Genomic DNA, 11,164 nt, shown 5'->3' with positions numbered 1-11,164 from the left:
CATACCTGAACACAAAATGCTTCACAGCATCACAGAGTTGCTGAAGTTGGAAGGAACCTTCAGAGGTCATGCGGTCCAACCTCAAGCAGGGCCACCTAGAGCCAGTTGCCCAGGAAATCCAGACAGCTTTTGAACACCTCCAAGGAGGGAGACTTCACAACCTCCCTGGGCAACCTGTGCCAGCACTTGGTCACCCTCACAGTGAAAAAGTGTTTCTGATGTTCAGAGGCAACCTCCTGTGTTTCAGTTTGTGCCTATTGCCTTTGTTGGACTCTCCAGTCTCTCTCGTAGTGGTGAGCCCAGCACAGGACAGCTCTCTGGGGGTGGCCTCACCGCTGTTTCTGAATCCATCGCTATGGAAGATGTTAAGCACAAACATTACAATTTTTTTAAACTATTTTTTAATTTTTTTTTTTTTTTTGGATAGTGCATACCTGGTAGTTTTATCAGCTAACGAAGATGCTGAGCAATTAGCATCAACAGTCAATAAATACTAATGGCCTATGCCAGCTCCATAGGGCTGGGAGGGGGGCAAAAATCTGACACCATTCACACATTTGTGAACGGGAAGTGATTAATTCCAGGTCAATTAATCTAATCATAAGCAAAATCACATCAGTGTTGATGTGGGACACAATGAGGAAGGAGTTAAAAGACAAGGAGCAGTGATTAGCAGCGGGTGCCTTTCTAGAAAACAGCTTTTGGTGAGAAAACGTTAAAAATGGAGAAGCGCAGCACCTCAGCAGGCCTGAGGAGCCCGCGGGGCCTCGGGACAGGCCCGCGGGGCGCCTACTGTCAGGGCGGCAGGAGCCACCCCTGAGGAGGTGGTGGGCACGGGGCCGAGCCGGCGATCGGGACACACGCCCGGGGTGGCCGCTGGCGAGGCTCCACCGCCTCCCCGCCCTGGGCGACGCAGGCCGCAGCGCGGGCGGCCCACAGGGCCCTTCGGGGCGGGGAAAGCCACGGCCCAGGCGGAGGCTCCCGGCACCGCCACGGGCCTGGCGCGGGCGGGGGGGGGGGGGGCGGTCCGCCGTGCCCCGGCCCGGCCCGGCCCCGCCCCCGGCCCCGCCCGCCTCCGCCGCCGCCATGTTGCGGCCGCTGGTGCCCGGTGCGGGGTGAGGCCTGCGCGGGGCCCCGCCGCCGCCGGGGCCCTCAGAGAAGCCGCCTGCGTGGGTGAGTGCCGCCTGGTCGGGCCCGGCCGCGCCGGGGCCCGCCCCTCCCGCTTGCCCTCCGCCCTCCCTGCGCCCTCTCGCCGGCCGGGCGGGTGCTGCCGCCCCGCGGGCAGGGCGGGCGGCCGGCCCTGCCGCCGGCAGACGGAGCCCTGCGCGCCCGCCCGCTCGCCGCACCGGCTCTTCCGGCCCGCGCGGTGCCCGCCGCGGGCCGCCTCCCCCCCCCCCCCCCCCCCCGCCCCCAACCAACCCCCAGCTCTGGTGGTGGCCCCGGGCACGGCTCCGGCTCTAGCCCCGGCCCCAGCCCCCGCGGGGGCCCGACAGGGCCCGGCCCGACCCGGCCCTGCGGCGCCGGGACAAACTAACTTCAGCGGGGCTCGCCCACGTGCGGCAGGGGGGCAGCGAGGCCGCGCCGGTCTGTCAGCGCGGGGGCGGGCAGCAGGGCACAGGCGGCGGCGGTCCGAGGAGGCCCCCGGGCCTTTGTCTCGGGTGGGTCGCGCGTGGGGACAGCATGGACCAGGGCGGGGGCCGGCGGAGGGGCTGCCGTGGGCCAGGCGACCCCCGAGGCCACCAGACCCTTGCACCGTTAACCCGGGATGTGCCGCGTTCCTGTACAGGGCTTCTGAAACTTTAATGCCTGTTAAAATACTGGATCCTGTCTGCCGTTTGAAGCCTCTGGCTTGATCCTCCACCAGCTGTGGTTTCCCCATTCCCATACCCTCCTCACAGTCCTGACAGGCCCTGGGCGGCTGTTTTCCTCGGCAGGCTGGGCCGCTTCACCCACTGCCAGTTGGCGTGCACTCCCCGCGCTTCCTCGGCCCAGGCTTCTGACATCCCTGCCTTCCCAAAGTGTTCCCTTGGTAGGCAATCCCTGTCTGCCTCCCTCCTGCATCCCCTCCAGGAGATGCCTGCCTATTCTGGACCCGTAAGAGCAGCCCTTGGCAGACGTTTTCCCTTGTATCTTGCTGTTGTTTTGCAGATTTATCAATGTTTGTTATTATTATTTTCCTTTATTCTTTAACCTGGTGTAATTGTGTTTTTATTCTTTCCTGTTAGGTGGCAATCTTGAACCTCCTCTTGAACAGCATGGTACGTGCTGGTTTGAAAGTTGCAGAGAGGCTACTGCAGATCTCCAAAAGTGCCCAGGAACAGCAACGCTAGTGAAAGGTTTGTATGGTGCGTGTGTGGGACGCTGGTCCTGTGGTACCACTGCCCGACTACAGAGTTTTGAAGCTTAGCCACAGCACAAGGCCCTGGGGTTTGATGTATTACCTCAAGTGAGTTCGCAGGGGTTTTTTGGATGGATTGGAGGCTTCTAGGTTCCCTGCTTCCTGGAGAAACGTGCTACTGTGAGGTTGGTTTTGCACATTGAAATACATGCATTCTACTCTCTAAGTCCTTCTTCTTTCCTTATTTTATTCACCTCTTCTATAGCTTTGCAAATCTCAACCTCCATGGTTTCATAGGCAAGCAGAGAGAGAAAACTGAATTCCAAGCTTTGCACAAGAAGGATGGAGTAAGGATGGAGGTCTTTATTTTCAGCTTCCCTCACAAACCAGTTTGTGGGAGGCTTTGACATAATTTTCCTTTATTATACTTTTTCTGTTTGTTATCTGAGAACAGAAATAAATGGTGTTTAGTCAAAACTTTAAATTTATGTCATTTAAAAATCACTTCTATCAGCAAGATACTGGGTGGTCTTTAGAATCTGGGTCTGATTTTGCTTTATTTTGAGAAATTGTAGCTTCACGTATGACAACTTTAAGATGCGATTTTGTGGAGAAATACTTCAGCAGAGATCTCAGAAGTTTCAGGTCCACCATGCTCTGCCAACTGCAGTAATCTGCAATGTTTCAAAAGTCCTTATCAAGTGCTGGTGATTTGAAGCATATGAATAGTCTTCTGGGCTTCCAGAGACTCAACGCACAGCTGCCCTACCTTGCTGAGAGATGCAATTGTAAATTGCCCTCTTGGACATTCATATTTGTGGTTTAATTTAAGAATGAGACCAAATTTAAGCTGAACCACAGTGAGCCACTCTTAAGTCAAGTAAATCTCTGCAGAATGTTTTGCAGTAGATTAACCAAAGTAACACCTCCCGGGCTTGTCTGTACACACAGCTGAACTAAAGCTCAAAGACCAGTATGTCTTCTTGTTCCATGCTGAAGTGAATTCTCCTGGCCCAGCTCTGTAAATTGTTCCCTGTACCAGCAGTCTGGCAGGAAGGGTTGCATTTTGTTTGGTTTTAATGTGATGCTTGACAGACTTTTAAACCCAATTGTAAATAATGAAAGCAGCCTTAAATTACTGGCCTTTTGGGAAGGTGTCAGACAGCTTTCTTCCTCTCCCTCCACCTTGTCCCAGGGTCCTCTTCTCTGCTTGCACCTCTGCTCCCAGCTCTTCCCCCTTCTCCTGGGCTCTTGCCACCCTCTCAGTTTCCCTCGCTTGCCACCAGCTTTGGCAGCACTGATGCAGCCCAAGTCAAGTGAGTGTGGCAGGACTTACCTTGCCTGTGGGTGCTCCTTGCCAAGTAGGAACTGGTGCTCTGCTAGTTCAGTTGATGCTCTTTGGGTTTTTTCCTCCCCTGCATACAGCATACATCATTTCATGTAAATTTGGGGTTTAAATGGAACATGTATTAAAAGAATGGCTTATTATATATTTGGGAAGTCTATATATTGCACCAACTTGAAAATATTTTGATTAAACAGGGGGAAACCAGTATCCCTGACAGTAGTGAACTCAAAAGTTCAACTAGCTCTGTGCTGTCAGTTTTCTTTATGCATCTCATCAGAGCTTGATTATAGCTGTCGTAGGTCTCTGCGGTGAGCGTCTAAGTCCCCACTTCCCTTCTGGAGGGCTTATAAAGAGAGAGCTGGCTGGGAAGACCATTTCTTATTATGATTTGGATGCAATCCTTTATTCTGTCTTCGGGCAGTTTTGCCTCTCATCATGACCTAATTAGGGATTCCCCCTGTTTCAGATAAACCCTGCTTGGTTTACTGTTCTTTGAGCTGCTGTATTGAAATATTTATTGAAGACGTCTATTACCTAAATTGCTCTAGGTAGGGAGTCATCTCACTTTTCAGGCCTGTTTTCTCTTGGGCCACCTGTTTACTTGTGGCTTTTTTCCTTGAAGGAGGACTGAATTCTTCAGATGTGGCAATCTGTTGAGAAATAGGCAGTGATTGTTGCCTATTAGCTCTAGAAAAAAAATGCAACCAAACAGAAGTAACCCTGTAGTAATGTACTTCTGAATCTTTTCTGTTGGGACTCATGATGACGGCTGTTTTTGGAGTAGTGATGCATCTGACAGGTTGAAAAAATGTCCCCTGCTTGTGCTTGGTGTCATTTAAAAGGTCATGTTTGAACCAGCTCTGTTCTTGGGGACCCTGGGAGAAGGGGATGCTGTCTTCCACCATGTTGCTTGAAGCACCAGGAGCAGCTCTGCCCACAGCCTGGAGAGGGCGGATTGCATTGCAGGACAGGAGTGAACAGCTCCTGTGACTTGTCACTTGCCCCTGCCAGCTCAAGCAGGGACCTGAGCTTTTTCTGATCCTTCAGGTGCAGCTAGGGCAGGAGAGATTCCTTCCCTGTGATGCCCTGCAAAACGTTACTGTTGTGTTGAAAAGATGTGTTGAAAAAGCTGGGCTAATATTTTTGTGTATTAACAGTCAATCTTGGAATAGTTAAAATGGAAGCTGAAGTGTCTGCTGCAGATGTTTCTAGCCTTTGTACCTGCTGTGTTAGCATCTTGGGCAGTTGTGGTTTTTGTCACATAAGATGTTTATGCAAATCAGTCTTACAAAATGCACCTGACAAAGTATTTTTTTTGCTTTTAGTTGTAGCTTTCATCATGGGGGACATGAAAACTCCAGACTTTGATGACCTCTTGGCTGCTTTTGACATCCCCGATCCGACTAGCCTTGATGCCAAGGAGACCATCCCATCAACTGTGGAGGAGAATGAGAATCACCTGAAGTCATCAGGAATCTGCATAGATGAGAATGTGTCCTTATCCCACTCTTTGCCTCCCTCTGATGCTCCTGTTGTGAGTGTGATAGTGAAGAACACGAGTCGCCAGGAGTCCTTTGAAGCAGAAAAGGAGGGGAGTCATCTTGGGGCTGGTCTGTTACACAATGGGTTTCGTGGGTCCGATCTGCCATCAGAGGCTCACACTTTAGTGCATAATTATGGCAAGTTTGAGTCAACTTTTATTAATGGTGACAGCTCAAGAAGTTACTCTGATAAACTGGACCAGTCCAAGTCAGAGCCTTTGCCAACATTTAGTCAGTTTAGCCCGATTTCCAGCCCTGAACCAGAGGACGCGTTCAAAGAGAACAGTATTGGTGATAAACCCAAACATGCCCAAACTCCATATTTTCCACCACCTTCAATGTATATACCAACAGGAGCTTCAGTACTAGATCACCTTAGGAAGGTACCGGAGCCCGAATTAAGCATGTTTGATCAGTACTGTAAAAAGGAACACAAGATGGAAATCCACTGCCAGCCAGAGAGCAGGTTGGAAATGAGCAGGAGAGAACAAGACAAAGCAACGGAGAGGTTTGTGGAGTCAAGCAAGGACTTGGTAGATACCAGTAGCTTTCTTGGGGAAGGCTTGGTGTTTGGAGACCTCCCTCACAATAATTTAGGAGAAAGTAAGGGGTCTGTGCCTGAGCTGAATATGTCTTCATCAATACCGCCTCGCCAGAGGTTAAAGCCAACTCATTCAAAGTTGTCATCCTGCGTGGCAGCATTAGTAGCTCTTCAGGCCAAAAAGGTTGCATGTATTCCACAAGGTGATCAGCCAAACCTTACCAGGGAACCTGGCCCTTTTAAAGATGGGACAAAGGGAAGTCCAAAAATGCCCAAGTCGCCAAAGAGTCCCCGAAGCCCCTTAGAGGTAGTAAGGAAAGCCAGCAAGCAGCCTGAGAGTCCTCGAAGTGTGTGCAGCGACAGCAGTGGGAAAGGCTCTCCTTCCATGGCAGCTGGCTCTCCACCAGCTATTCCCAAAGTTAGAATAAAGACTATAAAGACGTCCTCTGGTGAAATTAAAAGAACTGTAACTAGAATTTTGCCAGAAAACGATGAGTTGGGTAAATCTTCAGAAGAGTCGCCTGTGGAATCCTCATCTGCTGAAGAGTTTATGAAATCTTTCCCATCCCCTGACACTAGTGCAGTTATGGAAGGCGAGGCTAGCAAGAATTCAACCAAAAATGGGGCTGCTGTGGCTATTCAGCTGTCAAATGTTGCGAGTCCTTACGCAGATGGTATGAAAACAGATACTGCTGCAAACAGCACGTGTGCTGTGTCCTTATCTCCACTGCCAAACTGCGGTGGCGGTGCCATAAAAGTAGGTGTTAAGAGGCAGCAGCAGGGTATCATGATGCAGCCATCCAACGTGACCAGCTCCAGCCTTCTTCCCAAAGCTGTGCACTTGGCAAATCTCAACTTAGTCCCACATAGCGTTGCTGCTTCTGTTACGGCAAAGTCATCTGCACAGAGGCGAAATCAGCCTCAGGTGACACAGGTGTCTGTGCCGCTGGTGCACCAAGTCAGGAAAGCTGCTCCTGTCATCGTGGAGGCATTTAATAAAGTACTACACAGTGCCAATCCAGTGCCAATATATACTCCAAACCTTAGCCCTCCGCCTGACACCAGTATTAATTTACCTGCCTCTGGGTATTGTTGCCTGGAATGTGGGGACTCATTTGCCTTAGAGAAAAGCCTGACTCAACACTATAGTAGACGAAGCGTTCATATTGAAGTCATGTGCACTCAGTGTTCAACTGTGCTGCTTTTTTTTAATAAGTGTAGCTTGCTTAAACATGCAAGAGATCATAAGAACAAAGGATTTATCATGCAGTGTTCTCAGCTGCTAATGAAACCTATTTCTTTAGACCAAATGTTTTCACCTTCTACAAGCTCTTTGGCCTCTCCGGCTCCTCAGGCTTTGCACTCGCCCTCTCCTTCACGTAAGCCCAGTGCTGCTTCAGGAGGTGGGGTAGGAATTTCTGCTAATGCTCAGCCAGCCTTGCCTCTCTATACAGACCCATTGAGACTAATCCGTCATGGACTTAAGTGTTTAGAGTGTAACAAGCAGGCACAGGATTACGTTGCTTTAGCAGCTCATTACCAGAGAACCTCAGAAGATAATGAGAGACTGGTAAGTCACCATTTTAATGTTATTTGTTACATCTCTCTGAGTTTAAAGAGATTGTCCTCTAGGGAAAAAAATAGGCATCATAATGGCAAATGAGTCGTCTTGCCTAAAAAAGTGCTTGCGGGGAGGATTTGGGATATGCATGAGCCCAGACGTGTGTGCATGGAGAGATGTTTAGCATTGCTTGCTTGCCCTCTTTTTACCCTTTGCCAACAAAAAGAGGGTAGTAAGGAGACTGTGGAGATCCTTGTAAGGAGACTATGGAGATCCTTGAGCATGAAAGGAAGGTGCTGGAGATCAAAGATCACTTGGATGAGATGTGTAGGAGTGCTGTAGGGGAGGACCAGTGGAACGTTACCTGAAACAGGTTTTTGTGCTCTAAGCATGGCTAGAGGAGATCTGACACAATTTAATTTTACCTTTTCTAGAACCTGTGCCAAAATTTGCTGTGTAACACTTTGAACATCGGGTGCTGTTTTTACTGTTAGCGTGGTAAAGTGTATATTGGGACAGGACTGGCTGAGATGCGAGCAGTGCAGTATGTTGGGTGGAAGGCTGTTTTTGGCTATTTTTGCCCTTTGGGTGGGAGAGGGAAGAGTCGGTACCACATTCCATAGGAGGGCTCAGGAGCCTTGTGAGTGGCTTCCTGCCTTGCTCCAGTGCTGCCCTGCTTGGGTCTCCACCGCCTTCACGGACCTCCCTCGTAGGTGCAGACAGAGGGTCTGAATCCCCTTTGAAACTCCAGCTTGGGTCTCTACTGATGCAGAGGATCAGATGCTCTTCATTGTGTACCAAGACCATACGCTTTGTTTATGTTTTTTATTTTGGAAGATGAGGTCAATCCTGTTTAAGTATAAACCAACCTGAAGTTGAACAGGAGGAGGAGTCCTTTTTACTTATCTCTTTAGATGAGGTGAAAGCTTTCCACATTGGTCTGGCTGGCAGCAGAGCTGGCAGGCTCCCAGTACAGTCTCTTCCACAAGCTCCACGAACAAGGACTTTATGCCAACACAACACATTCAGGGAGATGACTGCCAGTCTCTGCCATGGCTGCATAGTACCTGCATGCTCCAGAGCCTTCCTTTGCTTGTTAAATGGCTTGCAAGGAGTATTGAGGTTGCTGTGGTCCTGTTTAGATGCTTTGTTACCTTTCTTTTAAATTCAGCATTCTCTTAAATTCAGCAGCAGCAAAAAAAAGTAGATTATGGCTGAATGGCTTTTATGTCGTGAAAAACGGTAAGGCCAGAAAGGATCACCGTGGCCACATAATCAGGTTTCTTGCCTGAGACAGACCAGTGAGCACTGCGCTCTGTCAACACCGTAACTTATTTTTCAACTGTAATGCATTTTTAGGAAATGTCAGCAGTTTGGAATTAAAACCTTCAGGTGAAGGGATACAACGAATGCTCCAAAATGAGCTAAAATGTTGATCAGTCGCATTAAAAATGTATTTCCTATTTTTGTTGTGGGATTATCAATTCAAGAGCTCCTTAAAGAGAGAAGGAATGTCTGATAGTAAGTATTTTTAGGCTGTAATCAAATAATTTATTTTGTAACTTAACCAAAAAAAGAGTTTAAGCCTCTCGCTTCAAGTTAGGTCTGCTAGATGTGAGATTATTTTTGTAGTACTTTTCTGAATAGAAGCGTTGAAAAACTGGAAAAAGAGGCGACATTAGAGCTTGTAAAACCATCTCCTCCCTGTTTGATCTTCCTATGCTTATACTCAAGAGAATTCATGCGTTGCTCTGGGAGTCCTTTGCTACTGTATCTGCTGTCCTCCAGACTGCCCAGTGGTGCTCCATGCTGTTCCTGGAACATCCGTTTCAGCAAAACATTACATTTCTAAAGGAAATAAGAGTTTGTGCCCATATGCCTGTAATTATGTGCCTCCAGATTTAGCAGTAGCTACTGGAAACCATCCCTTTGCCCTCTAGGAGTACCCAAGGTATTTGGTGTCACTGGGCTGAGGGGTAAAAGGATAGGTGAAATTTGGTGGTCTCATAGGGGACCTTGCAGTAGCTGGGTACCATGCTCAGCTTCTCTGAGTGGTCCAAGGGAAAAGGTGTGGATTGCTTTGACATCATGTGTCTCACTTGGGTAGCACACTGTGTAGCTCCCATCAGTAATGACACTTGAGAAGCTGAAGGTTTTGCATATCAGGGGTATTAATGAATGTAAGCAAGTCTGATATTAAACATGGTGTGAGAAGGACATAGGTAAGGCTGTTTGGAGTATGCATCATAAGCTCCTGAAATAGGAAAACATGAACCAGCCAAACCCATTCTGAGAAGATGCTGTGGATATCCCTGACTCTGCATTAATGAAGCTAATTTCTTGGGTTGCTATTTTTATTTCGGTCAGAAAAAAGAGGCATGTTGGTAGGAGCTGTAGATGACAAAGTGATTGATTTCACATTAGGTGGTAGAAGCAGTTGGAAAATATTCCTGTCCTCTTCTCTGCTTGCTCTCACCCTCGTTTCCATTTCCAGAGTTGTGCCAGGTCAGTTGCTTTTTGGGTAGAAATTGTGTTACTGAGGAAGGCATCGAAGTAACACCTGTATTCAACATAACAACTCTTTAAGTGCTCCCAGTAGTGGATCAAAACCTCTATGTCCACATGGCAGGTGGTGTTGATTTATATACTGGTACTTTTAATTGAAAAAAAAGGGTGCACGACCAGTAGTCGTTTACCTGTGCTTGATCTCAAGCACGCTGCTGTTGCAGAACAATCTGCCAGGATGTAGAGGTGGTATTAACGGTAGCGGGCAAGCTCAGACATGAACCACGTACCCAAATCTCAAGACTAATTATCTAGTATTTATCATAATTTTATACATTTGAGCAAAAAAGGGTGTGTATTTCTTCCTCCATACCAGATGTTTTCTCACTGTACTGAAATGTTGGTTTAGAAGCAACTGTATGGAGTGGGGGGAGAAATTGTCATAATTTCTTAAAGCTAACAAAAAATTGCACTCTAGTATTTTGGAATTTTTTATATTTTTTTAATTTCTTACTCAGTCCCAGAATTCAGACACAAGCTCTTAGAATCATAGAATCGTTTAGGTTGGAAAAGACCTTTAAGATCATCCAGGCCAACCATTAACCTAACACTACCAAGTCCACCACTAAACCAATTAAGGGTATAGTAGCAATTTCATGTTTCCTGGCTTGGTGGCTGGATTATTTATAATGAAAGTAAAAAGCTAGGAATCATTAATGTTGGAAAGGACCTCTAAGATCATCAGTCCAACCATCAACCCAGCACCACCATGCCCACTAAACCATGTCCCCAAGTGCCACATCTACCCGTTTTTTGAACACTTCCAGGGATGGTGACTCCACCACCTCTCTGGGCAGCCTGTTCCAATGCTTGACTACTCTTTGCGTGAAGAAATTCTTCCTAATATCCAATCTAAATCTCCCCAATGCAGCTTGAGCCCATTTCCTCTCATCCTATCGCTAACTACATGGGAGAAGAGACCAACACCCACCTCACAACAGCCTCCTTTCAGGTAGTTGTAGAGAGCAATAAGGTCTCCCCTCAGCCTCCTCTTCTCTAAGCTAAACAACCCCAGTTCCCTCAGCCGCTCCTCATAAGGCCTGTGCTCCAGACCCTTCACCAGCCTTGTTGCCCTTCTCTGAACACGCTCCAGCACCTCAATGACTTTCTTGTAGTGACGGGCCCAAAACTGGACACAGTATTCCAGGTGCGGCCTCACCAGCGCTGAGTACAGGGGGACAATCACCTCCCTTCTCCTGCTGGCCACACTATTCCTGATAGAAGCCAGGATGCTGTTGGCCGCCTTGGCCACCTGGGCACACTGCTGGCT

General features: G+C 48.4%; 1 protein-coding gene across 3 annotated transcripts in view; it reads left to right on the top strand.

Annotated features, from left to right (window-relative positions):
* Nucleotides 1–1,133: 1,133 nt before the first annotated feature.
* ZNF592 (zinc finger protein 592) overlaps nucleotides 1,134–11,164 on the top strand; it is a 46,919-nt gene continuing 36,888 nt past the window's right edge. For all 3 annotated transcript variants that reach the window (XM_075714273.1, XM_075714274.1, XM_075714275.1), the window contains exons 1-3: nucleotides 1,134–1,173; nucleotides 2,226–2,336; nucleotides 5,012–7,338. In XM_075714273.1, the coding sequence (XP_075570388.1) occupies nucleotides 5,026–7,338 (2,313 nt within the window). In that variant the 5' untranslated portion in view covers nucleotides 1,134–1,173; nucleotides 2,226–2,336; nucleotides 5,012–5,025. The remainder of the gene's footprint in view (nucleotides 1,174–2,225; nucleotides 2,337–5,011; nucleotides 7,339–11,164) is intronic.

This window comes from Pelecanus crispus, chromosome 7 (assembly GCF_030463565.1).
Source record: "Pelecanus crispus isolate bPelCri1 chromosome 7, bPelCri1.pri, whole genome shotgun sequence".
NCBI lineage: Eukaryota > Metazoa > Chordata > Aves > Pelecaniformes > Pelecanidae > Pelecanus > Pelecanus crispus.
Note: the sequence above shows the minus strand (reverse complement) of the source record. Positions and strands in the feature narration are given on the sequence as shown.